At 34.8% G+C, this 15919-nt stretch overlaps 1 protein-coding gene across 1 annotated transcript in view; it reads left to right on the top strand.

The window, feature by feature from the left end:
* Positions 1 to 15919, top strand: part of LOC107647534 (helicase and polymerase-containing protein TEBICHI) — a 20836-nt gene that overhangs the window by 2617 nt on the left and 2300 nt on the right. The window contains exons 4-24 of the mRNA XM_016351606.2: positions 3 to 724; positions 1359 to 1423; positions 2204 to 2309; positions 2456 to 2656; positions 2773 to 2973; positions 3823 to 3984; positions 4067 to 4306; positions 4478 to 4690; positions 5011 to 5361; positions 5519 to 5671; positions 6075 to 6296; positions 6752 to 6970; positions 7089 to 7206; positions 7572 to 8734; positions 8846 to 9043; positions 10421 to 10680; positions 13004 to 13193; positions 13286 to 13393; positions 14100 to 14452; positions 15466 to 15574; positions 15673 to 15813. Coding sequence (XP_016207092.1) covers positions 3 to 724; positions 1359 to 1423; positions 2204 to 2309; positions 2456 to 2656; positions 2773 to 2973; positions 3823 to 3984; positions 4067 to 4306; positions 4478 to 4690; positions 5011 to 5361; positions 5519 to 5671; positions 6075 to 6296; positions 6752 to 6970; positions 7089 to 7206; positions 7572 to 8734; positions 8846 to 9043; positions 10421 to 10680; positions 13004 to 13193; positions 13286 to 13393; positions 14100 to 14452; positions 15466 to 15574; positions 15673 to 15813 — 5495 coding nt within the window. The remainder of the gene's footprint in view (positions 1 to 2; positions 725 to 1358; positions 1424 to 2203; positions 2310 to 2455; positions 2657 to 2772; positions 2974 to 3822; positions 3985 to 4066; positions 4307 to 4477; positions 4691 to 5010; positions 5362 to 5518; positions 5672 to 6074; positions 6297 to 6751; positions 6971 to 7088; positions 7207 to 7571; positions 8735 to 8845; positions 9044 to 10420; positions 10681 to 13003; positions 13194 to 13285; positions 13394 to 14099; positions 14453 to 15465; positions 15575 to 15672; positions 15814 to 15919) is intronic.

The raw sequence follows: 15919 nt of genomic DNA, 5'->3' as shown, positions 1-15919 counted from the left end.
CTTGGTTGTCAAAGCATGTGTCAAGGAGACTCCAAAGTCAACACGTGGAAGCTCAAGTTTTTCACCTGGCTCAGCTTTTTGGAATGAAGCGATTCAAGTTGCTGATGGTTTGTGTGTTCCTGTGACTAATGATTCTTCTATTGTTATGCACAAGATTAATGTGGTGGATGAGCAACATGAAATGGAGAATTCATCTAATTTACAAAGTCATGATGGAAAGCTGAGGGAAGTAATGGATCAATGCAAAAGCAGATTTTGGAAGGGGGAAGCGGGGATGCACACCAAAGATTCCAAGAAAGAAGTCTCTGTTCTTCCTGTGAAGCATTTTGATTTTTCATTTGAGGATAATATTTTGGGTGAAAGTACCCTGCAAGATCGTGGTGTTGGTAATCTGACTAATGTTACTTGTGAGGGTGGTAGACAGTATGAGTGTGGTTCTGTAACAGATCATAGATATCAAAAGATTGATGAAGGGAAGGAGAAGCCTTTAGTAGATGCAGTATGCAAAAGAATGAATTTTTCAAGTCAGGATAATATTAGTATGACATTTAATTCACCCCTCAATGAGGTTGCAATGGCAGTTAATACACATAAATCTGATGAAGCTTGTACTCCGTCAAGTAGTCTGTCGTTTAAGAATCATTTAGAGCTAAACAGCTGGCTTCCACCTGAAATATGCAGTATATATAGAAAGAAAGGAATCTCAAAGCTTTATGAATGGCAGGTTAGTTGCCTTTTATTATAACAATTTGCTACACATTATTTTTTCTATAAAACTGATTTTATGCTCTTCTATCCAGATGTATTGCACTACTGGGTACTGGCTGCTATTTGTTTTACACTTTTTTTTCCCATTTCTTTCTTTCTATTAATGTGTCTTAACTTTTGTTCAAGTTGTTGGCTTAGTGTTTAGTGGGTTCTGATTTTACACCAAAAGTATCCACCCTTTCTAAGCTTGCTCTATCCACCCTGTCTAAGCTGCTCTAACGATGTGCAAATTTCCCGTTAGTCATATTGTTTGGTTATTATTGTGACATAATTTATGATATATGTGGTTAATGGATGTTTTCTTTTGATAGGAATTAATGATGTTCAAATTTGTAACTAGTCGGGCCTCTTTTTTGGTACCAGGGGAAAATACTTGGTACTTGTTATCTGTCAAATAAACATAATTTGGTATAAATATTTATGTGATTAACCAGGTGTGAAAACAGTGTAAATTTAGTTGGATATGAGAACTTGAAATATGGCTGTGTTTAACATTACAATCTGATCTTAAAAATTATTTACTTCGAAAACCTTTTGTTCTGGCATATATAAGTTTATTGGAACTTTCTATTTATCTTTCTATCTATTAGGTTGACTGTCTTCGGGTGGATGGTGTCCTTCAGAGAAGAAATCTTGTATATTGTGCTTCTACAAGGTACTCTCTTATGCAACTGGATATTTCTGTAAAACGTGTCTGGAAGGAACAGATAATTTGGATAGTATTGAAAAACAATGATATCAGGACAAGAGCATGCAAATGTATCTATAGTGAGTGCTTGTTTGTGTGTATGTACTTGTGCATGTGCGTGTGCGAGCACACAGGCTCAATAAGGGGAAATACCCAAGTAGTTACTTAATCAGCCATAACTAGGGTATACAACCATGCAGAATTAACATAGTTGCACTTCCTCAATGTGGGACCTTACAGCACCCTGTTATATTTATGCCCTATTCATTTATGTAAAGGGTTTAATGATAATGTGCCAAGGGTCACGAATTTGAGGAACATGTTTGCATTTGTTTCGTCTTCCACCTTCAGGATTTCATTAGATAGAATGCTATTCTTGAGTTTGGTCAGAAATACTAAGATCACTTACAGCCTTATACTTTTGTAATGACATCTGGAAAAAGAAGCATATTTAATCAATAAATGTTTTATTTCATATTATATTACTTTTCTTGTGTTGAATGTCTGACTGAATCAATATATTATTTTATACTTCTGTGTATATCGTTGCTCAAGATCTATATCATTTCTTCTATACCTGCATCATGTTATTTATCATCTTTTACACTATTGAAATTCCTGTCTATCTATATTTTCCTTTATAAATTTGATTTGTTTGTTTTGTTTTCTCTATATCCTTCTCATTTTACCTTTATATGTCTTCCTTTTGAGGGAAACATGTATGAAATGATTTTCTTGTTGCCACAGTGCTGGTAAGAGTATTGTTGCTGAGATTTTAATGCTGCGGAGGGTGATATCTACCGATAAAATGGCAATACTTGTTCTTCCATATGTGTCAATCTGTGCTGAAAAGGTGCACTTTTTGTTCTCTTCTGTTTAATTTTTTAATTTTTCATTTATTTATATTTTTAAAAATACGATTCAGGTTGTGGATGTGCTTATGAACTTCCATATTTCAACAGCTCAAAATTTACACTTAGATGTCAATTTGGTTCACAGGCAGAACACCTTGAACGTCTTCTTGAGCCACTTGGTAAATATGTTCGTAGTTATTTTGGGAACCAAGGTGGTGGAACACTTCCTAAAGACACTTCTGTGGCTGTTTGCACGATAGAGAAGGCAAACTCCTTAATCAATAGATTATTGGAAGAGGGCCGTTTATCAGAGATGGGAATTATTGTGATAGATGAGTTGCATATGGTATTGTCACTCATTAACTTTTTAGTTACATGTTTAGGAGATGGGAATTCTATTACATGCAAAATGGTACACTTAGACAGTTCTCATAGTGTTTTGTTGCTTATGTCTTTTAACAGGTTGGTGATGCAAATAGAGGTTATCTTCTGGAACTCATGTTGACAAAACTTCGTTATGCGGCAGGGGAAGGTATTTCAAAATCAAGTGAAGGAGAAAGTTCAGGTGGAAGCAGCGACAAATCTGATCCTGCTCAAGGTCTGCAAATTGTTGGAATGAGTGCAACAATGCCAAATGTTGCAGCAGTTGCTGACTGGCTTCAAGTATGGAGTATTTCAAACATTATTTATTTCCATACATAACAAATGCTTCATTAACAAACATAAGAATAGCATGTATTATTTTTTTTCCATTTTTAACCTAAAATAAGTCCAAAAAGTAGCAATTATTGGACTTCAATCTGTTCAGACATGATCTGCATAACATACATATTGGTATTTATCTTTCAGAAAACTTTGATCCCACCTGACTGTGTTAGGAACCTAGACAATACTAGAGTGCATGGATATAATGAATAAAGGTGGAAATAAATAGAGAATTAGGGAGTTGTTGCCCTGCTGGGGGGAGGAACAGGGGGTGGTGAACTGGGGATTTGCACTGGATTATCTTCCTAAGCTTTTTGACGACGATCTTCTTCCTATGTTGATATCACACTAAATTAATATTCTGGTTGTGAAGTAATTCATTTAGGGCATGTTTGGTCTGCGCAAACATTTTCCATTCTATTTTCTAATGTTCTCTGGTTTTAGGTTTGTTTGAAATGAAAAAGTAAAAATAGAAAATAGGATTTTATTGGTTTTCACTTTCTTCCCCACCAAAATGCACTGCTGATGAACATTGACATGAAATTGAAGAAACTCAGCATCAGCAAGGCAAATCCTAAGAGGAATCTATCTTGTAGTTCATGATTTTTAATTCAAAAGACAATATGAAACTTCAGGGAATTCTTTGAATCATAATTTGTAGACTCTATCTGAGGTACAAGTATTACTGTGCTAGATAATTTGGTTTCCAAAATGATAAATGAAGCTTTCAACATTGTCATATCAGTATAAGCACCTTTTCTTCTGGTGATTTTCTTTTAATTCGATTGTTGCAAATTTTACCTTAAGGCAGCACTATACCAGACAGAATTCCGGCCAGTTCCTTTAGAAGAATATATAAAAGTTGGTAATTCCATATATGACAAGAGTATGGAACTTTCTAGAACAATCTCAAAGGCAGCTGATCTTGGTGGTAAAGATCCGGATCATGTTGTTGAGCTTTGTAATGAGGTGGGTGCTTTAGAGTCTTAACTGCAATGTATACACTCTGTAGTGAACCCTGAATAATTATCAACAATTAATATGCTTTCAGGTTGTTCAAGAGGGACAATCAGTCTTAATATTTTGCTCTAGTCGAAAGGGTTGTGAATCGACAGCAAGGCATGTTGGAAAGTTCCTTAAAAGCTTTATTGCTAATATTCAGGAGAACGACTGTGAGTTTGCTGATATTACTTCTGCTATCGACTCGTTGAGAAAGTGTCCTGCTGGGTTGGATCCCATATTAGAGGAAACCCTTCCTTCGGGTGTTGCATTTCACCATGCTGGCCTCACGGTAATTCTTTTATTTCTTCTTTGTTTATAGCTTCCGCTAACATTGTTAGTGCAAACTCAATTTAGTAGAATTCCTCATTTGACCTGAACTTTACGTATGGTATATAGAATGAATTTGTGGCAGAATATTTCACCTATTTCTCAAGTCCTAGACCATTTTCACTGTTCTCAGGTTGAGGAAAGAGAGATAATTGAAACCTGTTACCGAAAAGGACTTTTACGTGTTTTAACTGCCACATCAACCTTAGCGGCTGGGGTTAATCTGCCAGCTAGGAGGGTTATTTTCCGCCAGCCTAGAATTGGTCGTGATTTTATAGATGGGACGAGGTACAAACAGATGGCTGGTCGTGCTGGTCGTACTGGAATTGATACAAAAGGAGAAAGTGTATGCCCTTTTCTGTTACACTTTCAACTATTATATGGGTAGTGTTTGTGTTTTGCTTTTAGGCTGATTGATATGATGTACTTTTATGTATTTTGACTCATTATCATCTTTATTTATTTCTTCTCTTGTTGTACTTAACATATTCAATAATTCCATATGCATATTGTTTGCTTCTACTTGGTTATGCTTTTCACATGCATGTTATAGTTTAATTAATTATAATTTATATGTATGTGGGCATATTCATGTTACATTGATTGCACTGTTTTGTTATACTTAATTGATTAGTTGAATGTGTCAAATGATTTTGATCTTCATAGGTACTTATCTGCAAACCAGAAGAGGTAAAAAGAGTTATGGGGCTTCTTAATGAAAACTGTCCACCATTACATTCCTGTTTATCTGAAGATGTGAATGGAATGACTCATGCAATCTTAGAAGTTGTGGCTGGTGGAATAGTTCAAACAGCTAGTGATGTTCATCGCTACGTTAGATGTACTCTTTTGAACTCCACAAAACCATTCCAAGATGTGGTAAAGTCTGCACAAGAATCCCTCCGCTGGTTGTGCCAAAGAAAGTTTCTTGAATGGAATGAAGACACTAAACTTTACAGTACAACACCTCTTGGACGTGCATCATTTGGCAGCTCTCTCTCTCCAGAAGAATCACTTGTAAATGTTTCTGTTTACTTTTATTTTCACTGTTCTGTTTGTTCTCTTTGGTTCTTCTTATTCTGGGGATGGCTTAATATTTAGGTGGATAATTTGGGGAAGTTTTAAAAGTTATGTTTATCATTGGCATTAACCTGTTATGTATGGTTGATCTTAGATTGTGCTCGCTGACCTTTCAAGGGCTAGGGAAGGATTTGTCCTCGCATCTGACCTGCACTTAGTTTACTTGGTCACTCCAATCAATGTTGATGTTGAGCCAGATTGGGAATTGTACTATGAGCGATTTGTGAAATTGTCTCCACTTGACCAGGTTGGTTTCTTCTAGAAAATACAGCCATCACATAGTTCATGATGTAACTTCCCATGTTGCTTTTCAGAAAGACTTTTGGAGCTGCTTGGATTTCATCAGATATTCAATATAACCTATCTTTGCAGAAGAAATAAATTTATAGTACGGAAAGTGTCCAAACTATATAAATGAACAATGAAATGGTAAAATTTGAAGTCAGAGCTCTATGTCTGTTATTCTAGTATGCTGTGCAAAGTGTATTGTTTGAATTGTCTTTAAATGTCAAGGGAGATCAATTTGGAGTAACTTTATGTTTGTAGTTTTGACATAACTGTTCTATGGAAGCTTTAGCATATTTGTAACACCTGTTGATTATCATTGATTTTTTTAGTTTTTATTTCGTTATTTATTTTACTTTTTGCAGTCAGTTGGTAATCGAGTAGGTGTGACGGAACCATTCTTGATGCGTATGGCACATGGGGCACCTATACGTTCTTATAACAAGTCAAGTGACAGTACAAGAGGGATAAACAATAAACGAGGAAATCAACTCGGGATCTCTGATGCAACTGCACTCTCAGATGATCAAACACTTCGTGTTTGTAGACGATTCTATGTTGCTCTTATTTTGTCACTGCTAGTTCAGGTGCTTTTTCCTGTTGTGTGGATTAAAATATCACTATTTGTATTTTTTTTCTTATGTTTTTCCAAAGATGGATGCCATTAGGAAAAAAAGATAGAAAAGTAAGAAGGAATCCTTCTCAGTTAGAACAAGAACTCAAGGTGTTAACACAGTACCCTTTTGCATGTCCAATTATGGAAAATTCCTGAAAGTAACAAAGAGAAGCCATGAAAGTAAATTAGATCCTAAAGGAAGTCAAGGGGTAACGGAAAAAGCAAAGCATTGCTGTTAAGCGAAAGTAAACAATATTTAAAGGATAGTGTCATAAAATTTTGTTCTGCTTACTGTTGTAGTTCTAACAATATTTAAACTTTTGTTTTAACAATTGCTTTAACAATATCTTTCTTTTCCTCTTTATTTAATCTATAATATTTTTCTAGTGATTAAATCATTCCTTGAATGAATGTGCTTTTTTAAAGGAAACTCCTGTGGGCGAGGTTTGTGAAGCATATAAAGTTGCCAGAGGAATGGTTCAAGCCTTGCAAGAGAATGCTGGAAGGTTTGCATCTATGGTTTCTGCATTCTGTGAGAGGCTTGGCTGGCATGATCTTGAAGGCTTAGTTGCTAAATTTCAGAATCGTGTGTCATTTGGAGTCAGAGCAGAGATTGTAGAGCTTACTGCCATTCCCTATGTTAAAGTAGGTGCAGTCGAATGCTATCACTCTAGCATACTCCATCAAATAGTTTATGTCTTGTTCTTAGTATAGGCTTGTGATAGAGCTCATTGCTTTGCCTTGTTTACCATTCAATTTGTAGGGTTCTCGAGCTAGAGCACTCTATAAAGCAGGTTTACGAACACCTCTTGCAATTGCTGAAGCTTCGGTACCGGAAATAGTTAAGGCGCTTTTTGAATCGTCATCATGGGCAACAGAAGGTCATCTTCAAAAATTTTTATTAGTGAATTTATTTATTTATTTGTTTTTATGTTTAAAAGATTGAGATAACCTTTTTGGTGCTTTATTACATGAAAAATCACATATGGTTAAAATGGCATTAAAATAATTGGATTAACATCTTATAGGGACCTCTTGTTTGTCGATATTTCTTGATAACTTTTTCAATTGAGTCTGTTAGCACTGCGCTATATTTTTTATTTCTTTGAGTTTATCTTCAATTCTTGTTATAGTTTCTACTTGACTTTAATTTATTGCTTCAATTCATTCCATAAATCTTTGATGTCTGTGGAGACAATCTAGACTCTATTTTGACAACGAGATTTAATTTTGTTTATTTTGGAAGGTTCTGCGAAACGGAGTTTACAATTTGGTGTGGCGAAGAAGATCAAGAATGGTGCTCGAAAGATTGTTCTTGATAAAGCTGATGAGGCAAGGGTTGCTGCTTTCTCAGCATATAAGTCACTTGGATATGATGTCCCACAGTTTGCTCCTCCCATATTTACTGCTGCTTCTGATTCTACCAAGAAAGAAGCTGGAAGTAACTCTGGAAGTGACACAGCTCACACTAGTCATAGTTTTGTTGATGCAGTCCACAATGATAGTTCTAATGAAGTTGCTTTAGCAAGACAGAGACAAGATTCTGAAAATGATGCTCTAGTTTATCTGAAAGGAAAACCAATCAGTGAGGTTCCATTTAATTTGTCTACTGAAAATTCTGAAGCTCCAGTTATTGGATCTATAAGAAATGAGCCCAATGCTACTTTTGACCCTACCAAGAATGTATACCTGCCCACTCTCTCTGATCAGTTACAGAATCCAACTGATACCACCGTCATACATGATGGGTGCCTAGCTCGTGGTTCAGAGGACCAACATCATAGTAGAATTTTAGCAAGTGGAAATATGGAAAGTTCCACCCAGAGAGGTCCCATTAATGCAGGTAGTAGTCCTGGTGGGATTGATTCATTTCTGGATCTATGGGAAACTTTGCCAGAGTTCTACTTTGATATCCACTATATCAAACGATTGGAACTACACTCTCCTGCTCCTTTTGAAATACATGGCATAGCCATCTGTTGGGAATGCTCTCCTGTATACTACATTAACCTTCCCAGGGATATTTTGTTGTCTATGGGTAAAAGCGATGACAGTTTATCCTTGAGTGCATGCAGTCACAAGCTGAAAGTTTCATCTTCTAATTCTAAGCATGATTTGGAGATTGCCAAGGATAGATGGAGCAGGATTAGTAAAATATTAGGAAAAAGAGATGTCAAAAAGTTCACTTGGAATTTGAAGATTCAAATTCAGGTTTTAAAAAAGCCTGCAGTTTCACTTCAGAGGTTTGGTTGCTCTTACAATCTCGGAAATAATGAAGACTTTGAAATTGTAGATAGTTCATATGTATTGCTACCACGTGTCCTCATTAAAGATGTAATTGACATGTGTATTGTGACTTGGATACTGTGGCCTGATGAAGAGAGGAGCTCAAATCCAAACCTGGAGAAGGTAATGTAAATATTCGAATTGCATGGATACTTGTACATATGTGACTATGTTTTGTGTTATTGTAGGAGATATTAGGTCGTTTAGAGTTAAGTATTTATGTTGATATTTTAGGAGGTAAAGAAGAGGTTATCCTCTGAGGATGCTGCAGCTGCTAATCAGAGTGGCAGGTGGAAGAATCAGATGCGAAGAGCTGCACATAATGGTTGCTGCCGACGGGTTGCTCAAACAAGAGCATTATGTTCTGTTCTTTGGAAATTACTTGTTTCTGAAGAACTTGTTGAAGTGCTTATGAGAATAGAAATCCCTTTGGTAAGATTTTAAGTAATTTTTTAATTTTAATAATACAGTTTGAGACACGAGAGAATTCAAAGAGAAGAGAGAAAGTTCAGAAATGTGTACTCTGTATTATGATTGAGCTTAGCACTGATCTGTGTTTATATACAATGTGGGATAGGATTCTGCATAAGCTAGTCCAAAGGGCAGAATAGTGCTTTCATACTTAAGTTAGATATGGAAGCTGTAATTAACTTATAGCTGTCCTATCCTAGCTGGCTCTACTGTTCTAACTAGCCAACACTTCTCTAGACTTCATTAACTTTATTACTTAATGAAGTGTGTTTTTATTCTGATGTGTGTTGACACTAAAATTAGCAACTTGTTTATTGTAGGATGTATGCATTAAAATAAATTATAAATTCATGCATTGCACATTTGATGCATAAAAAAAATTGTAAACTATATCGAACAAGTGCTGGATTCATTTAGGGGTTAGGACCTTTCTTGGACATATGCATAGACATGTAAAACTTTCTCATGTAAAGACATCTTGGTCCTTTCTCATGTTGGAAATTTTGTTTTGGTTATATATATAGATATTGAAAATATGAATTCCTTCAGCAAGCAAGACAAAAGATTTTATATAGCTTGTTGATTTTGTATATTTGTATAACTCAAATGTTCATTTATTGGTGTTGTTCTGTCAACGGTGTAGTAAATTTATTCCAATTTGGGTTTTCTGGAAATGCTAACTATGCAATGAACTTATGAACAATTATCAACATGTTAACCAATCTATTCCATTGAAAACTGAGATTAACTGTATATGAAATTCACTAAATGACTTAAATATTTTAATTTCTTAATTGTATAGTTAACATTTTTGTGTGGTTCTACATGCTGACTCTGATGGACTTTCTCCTTATATTTGGTGAAATATCATAGAAAGATTAGCATTAGATTTGCATATCCTTGCAGTGTATCATATAAGGTGATTTAGCTGCTAAATACTAAACGATGAATTAATCTCGTTTTTAATTTGCTTGAAAGCTTAAATAAAAGCCATAAAAGTAAAAAAGGTGATGAAATAGTTGATATTAGCTTTTATTTGGAATGTATAAAGGTATGTTATTTTCAGGCCATTTTGATTATTTGAAGTTTGGCAGCAAGATGCTTTTACAAACATTCAATGCAGTGATAAGAAGGATGTTATTTAGAATTGGCTTGCTTTATTTTTTCCCATAAATTTTCTCAATATAAATTTATAAATAATATGTACTGTCACAATTATAAACTAAGACTATGAACAATTATACCAAGTTACCTTGATGTTTGTTTTTATGGTTTTATATTCTCAGTTGTTTTATATGTTTACATGCACTGAGTAATGCTACATGGATGCTGCTTTAGGTAAATGTTCTTGCTGACATGGAGCTATGGGGAATTGGTGTCGACTTGGAGAGATGCATTCAGGCTCGTAAATTGTTGGTGAAAAGGCTGAAGTATCTTGAAAAGGAAGCTTATAAGCTGGCTGGGATTACATTTTCATTGAATATGCCAGCAGACATTGCAAAGGTGCTCTTTGAACACTTGATGCTGCCTATTCCTGATGGCCGAAATAAGGGGAAAAAACATGCAAGTACTGGCAAGCAATGCTTGGATGCATTAAGGTATTCAGCAAGTTTTTCTTTTTCCTTTTAATTGTTATTAAAAGCAATCTTCCAATAACTTCTAATACTTTGCTGTTGCTTTTGTTAGTACTTAGTAGGTAGTTTATATAATAAATAAGAATTTAATTTTGATGCATTGTCAATGTAAAGTAATTTTACACGTGCATCCAATTACATAGCACCATATCAATAAAAATAACTACTTTTCACATTGATTGCATGAATGGTCATCCAAAAGGACAGATGTGATTGCACGACTGTGTAAAATGCTTTACACTGTCAGTGCATTAAAATTAAACTCAATAAATAAATAGAAGAGCAACAAATACCTTTCCTTGGGTTTGCGAATTTATGTCTATGCCTCCAGTTTCATATTTAATGATTTTCTTTCCTCTTTGATTTTCAACCTTACAAAAGGACGTATAAGCTAAGTACTATCGGGCGGACTGTATCTAAATACTAAATAACTAGAGATGAGAAAGATCAAGAGAAATAATACGTGAAAATCTTTAAAATGTTTCAGATTTTGATGGTTTGACTTAAGTGGGATGGAAGGATGTTATACCGCACAAACATATTTATAGTAGGTTTGGTATGTAGAAGACAAGTTCGATCCATTTAGGTGATTTGGTTATGTTGATATGTTGGTAGCATTTGCTGTTATCATTGAAAATAACTGTTGTGTCTGGAGAATTCTCCATGTGTCTGGATGAAAATTAAGGAGGGGTATTTTCTTTTATTTTTTAAAAAAATCTTATGAAAGATGAACGTTTAGGGAGTCTGTATCTTTTAAAGTAGACAGGGTGTGATCAGATGTAATGCATAAGTAAGAAAATATGTCAATCTTTAACTTGATTTTTCTTAAGGCTCTTATATTTTTACTGAAATTTCAAATAAATTGCTATAGTTTTAAATTTGTATTCAGGTTCCTACCTTAAATAAAAACAATTCAATTGAGTACCCGCAGGGTATTGTTACCAACACTTGAATTAAATAAAATATTCCATGAAAAGTCATTGATTTTTCATTACCTTCTTCATTCTTGTTCGTACCACCCACCATGTTTCTGCATTCATCATCATCCTCAAACACTCAAACTAGTCATTTATGAAGAAAGTGAAATAGAAGAGCACCTAAATAGAAAGAAGAAAAGCTCCAGAAGCAAACATGGTTTTTTATGATGCTTTACTATGAGGAAAACAAATCTAGACCTTTCTTCAAGGATAGATTGGTTGGTAATTCCCCAGGGCAAAACAACATTTCTAGAGAGACCTTTTGATCTAGAGAAAATTAAACAGGCTGTTTGGAGCATGGATAAGGATAAGGCACTTGGACTTGATGGTTTCACTGTCTGTTTTTTTCAAGTGTGTTGGATTGTTATCAAGCATGATCTTTTGAGGTGTTTGAGGAATTTCACAGGAATGGAAATATTAGGAAGAGCATGAATTCCACTTTTATCACCTTCATTCCTAAGGATAGGTTGATTAGAGTCAAGGACTATCGACCTATTAGCCTCTTAACCAGCATGTACAAGATCATTACAAAGGTTTTCCACCCACTTGAGTGAAATGCTCGGAGATGCTATTTTGGACAACCAAAGTGCTTGGCTAGCATGTTGATTTTAATTCAGTGGTGGATGATGAGGAGAAGATCAAAAGAATGTATTCTTTTTAAGTCAGACTTTGAGAAAGCTTCTGACAAGGTTAGCTGGAGCTTCTTGGATAAAGTTCTGCAACAGAAAGGCATTTCTGGATGTCTTACAAGAGATTGTCAATAGCTAGCCAAAGTGATAGTTTTGTGGTGAAAGGGACCTGAGACATGGTGATTGCCTATCCCCCTTTTTGTTCACCTAGTAGTAGATACTCTTGGTCTGCTGATTTTTAGAGCAGAGGCAAGAGGGTTAATAAAAGGTGACAAAGTGGGTTCTGAAGGGGCTGTGATATCCCATTGAGTTTGAGCATTTCTAATCTCAGTTTTAGGAATATTATGATGAACCTTCCCATATTATTTCCATGAGTTGATTATTTGATTTGTATGTTATTTGATTTATAGTATACCTATGCTGTAGAGACCAGAATTTTTTATTATATGTAGGAGGCTAAATATATAAATGTGTTATTTGCACAATCTTTTTGGTACACGGTACACCTTCCAATTTTGGACAATAAATGCACTATAGCCACTATCTCAAAAATAAATGTGTACACTTTAAGGTGTACAAAAAATGTTGTAAATATATTTCCCAATATATCTGTATTTTGATTTAAAATTTCTTTGTATTTCATATTTGCACATTATTCTAGAAAATATGATTATTTTTCAGGCATGTACATCCCATTGTTCCAATCATTAAAGAGCATCGAACAATGGCAAAGCTCTTGAACACTACACTTGGATCAATTTGTTCTCTAGCTAGGCTATCGGTAAGCACACAGAAGTATACATTACATGGGCATTGGCTTCAGACATCTACAGCAACTGGTCGACTTTCAATGGAGGAACCTAATCTTCAGGTATATGATCTTAATCTGCAAGTTTCCTCTTCTTTTTTTCCCTTGTTGTTTGCTATATTTAATATTATGGACTGTCTTTATGAACGATGCAGTGTGTTGAACATACAGTAGACTTCAAAATGGAAGAGGATAAAAGCGAAGGAGATGCTGATGAAAATCATTACAGCATTAATGCTCGTGATTTCTTTATTCCTACTCAGGTCTTTAACTTTACCTTGGGTTATGTTTTATTTGCGTTTTGTGTATCTGTGTGTGCTTTGTTGTTGTCGTTGTCGTTGTTGTGTATGTGTGTGTGATAGGACCTGGGTCTTTATTGAATGCAAGATTAGTTAGTAAATTTCAAGACAAGTGTAGTTTTTCTTTCTATGCTGTGCCCAGTTCTTATGAGTTTGTTATTAGTGTAGAATGGTTTCCCCAATCTCTGTCATGCCAACCAGCATTGTTAAAAATTAAAATGTGTTTCGATGTTGTACACCTACAATAAGTTCCCTACTGAAATTTGATTCACGTTTATAGCAGGACAAACCTCCTTTTTAGTATGACGCTTAACATATGTTGAATTTGAGGAAATAAAGAGAAGCAAAAGTATGGCTGGATACATAGACACTTAACAAACTTCCTCTCTGTCTTTCATTCATTTATTTTATTTTATATAAATGAACAGTAAGAAAATTGTGCTTTCCATCACAGTGATTTCCTTCTATTTTGTGAACTCCCCCCCTCCCCACCCCAGCCCCGCCCGGGGGTTCTCTTCCTATCATCCAAAACTCCCAATGTATATCCGTTGCAGTCTGCTATTCTTCAACAAACCTTATTTGGAACATTTTAAAGTTTAGGAAAGTGTATTTGTGTGATATACTTGTGCGATTGTGTTGTGTTCTTATTTGTTTATTTTGTTTGTTGCAGGACAACTGGTTACTGTTAACAGCAGACTATTCTCAAATAGAATTGAGGGTGATGGCACACTTCTCTAAAGACTCTTCTCTCATTGAGCTTCTCAGTAAGCCTGATGGTGATGCCTTTACAATGATAGCGGCAAGGTGGATTGGGTGTGCAGAGGATTCTGTCAGCTCCAATGAGAGAGATCAGACTAAAAAGATGGTTTATGGAATTCTTTATGGAATGGGTGCCAATAGCCTTGCTGATCACCTTGATTGCACTTCTGATGAAGCTGCAGAAAAGATTAGTTATTTCAAAAGCTCTTTTCCTGGTGTTGCTTCTTGGCTCAATGAAGTTGTTTCATCTTGTCGTCTCAAAGGGTGAGGAGACTTTTTCCCACTTTTGTATATCCTAAATGACATATCCCTTCTGCAATGCTATAATGACTAAGATGAGGTAAGCAATAAGCTTAGGACACCAATTGGTTCAAACAATTATTGATTACGCTTGCGATTAATTTCTGAAAGGTTAAGATGTTTTGTGAATGTTCATGAATAGTTTTATATTTAGGGTGGTTTGGTAAAGTTTATTAGAAATGTGCTTGTGCTTTCCAAAAAAAATATATATATTTTAAAGATAGCTTGTGCTTTTTAAAGTTAAAAATCTAATATAATCTTATATATTAATGAATATCCAGATTTATTCTTACTATTTATTACATTTTCTTTTTGGTGACTTACTATTTATTACATTTATGTCTATTAAAGTTATTTTAATTTAAAAGTAAGTTCACTAAATACTATTGTTGTAACTCATGCTTATTGAATGAAAGCCACTAATTTTGTTTATCTAAGAACTTTTAGTTAGCTATATTTGAAAAGCCAAGAAAGATGAGCAACTTTTGAAAGTACAAGTTTTACCAAAGCCTCCCTTAATATGCTTTAGTATACTGCCTTTTAGGGTTAAAGTGTGAATAGTACTTTACTCCATCATACCTAGAGGTGGAATTCTAGTTTTATATGGAAGAATAGGGATTAACATTGAATTCTTAATCCTTGATCATATAAACTCTGATAACATATGACATTGTTTTCCAAAAATTGTAGTCTCATGAAATGGTGTCTTATCTAACCACACTTTTATTTGTTTTTCTTTGTAGACATAAATTATAGTTTTAGGTATTAGAAAATAGAAACTATTTAATTATTTTAAATGATTTACTGATTTCTGTATCTAACCATAGAGCAAACTAAGCATATTTATGCTAGTATTTTATCGTATAGCTAGCTTTATTTTTCATCAGGAAAAAAAAACATAGGATAAACTGCATTCTTTCTAAACCTGTTACTGTTGGGCTATAACTTTGTGGTTTGCTTCTTCATGCACTATCCAGATATGTCGAGACTCTTAAGGGAAGAAAACGATTTTTGTCTAAAATAAAATTTGGCAACAGTACAGAAAAATCAAAAGCTCAAAGGCAAGCTGTGAATTCCATTTGTCAGGTATACTTTAAATTTTCAATCCTGGATCCGGAGTAGGATTATGTTTTTTTCAGAGCTCGATGATCTTTGTGTTAATATTTTTTCCCCTGTTCCTCAAGGGATCTGCTGCAGATATAATCAAGATTGCAATGCTAAGAATTTACTCCGTGATTGTCGACAGTGTTGATGGTTCGGATTCTAGTTCTTCTATGGCAACCAAGTTTCACATGCTCAGAGATCGTTGCCGAATTTCATTACAGGTTTTTTTAGAATTTACTCGTCGACAGTGTTGATGGTTCGGATTCTAGTTCTTCTATGGCAACCAAGTTTCACATGCTCAGAGATCGTTGCCGAATTTCGAATTTC

Source organism: Arachis ipaensis, chromosome B06 (assembly GCF_000816755.2).
Source record: "Arachis ipaensis cultivar K30076 chromosome B06, Araip1.1, whole genome shotgun sequence".
Taxonomy (NCBI): domain Eukaryota; kingdom Viridiplantae; phylum Streptophyta; class Magnoliopsida; order Fabales; family Fabaceae; genus Arachis; species Arachis ipaensis.
The sequence above is the reverse complement of the archived record's forward strand: the minus strand, read 5'-3'. Positions and strand labels throughout refer to the sequence as shown.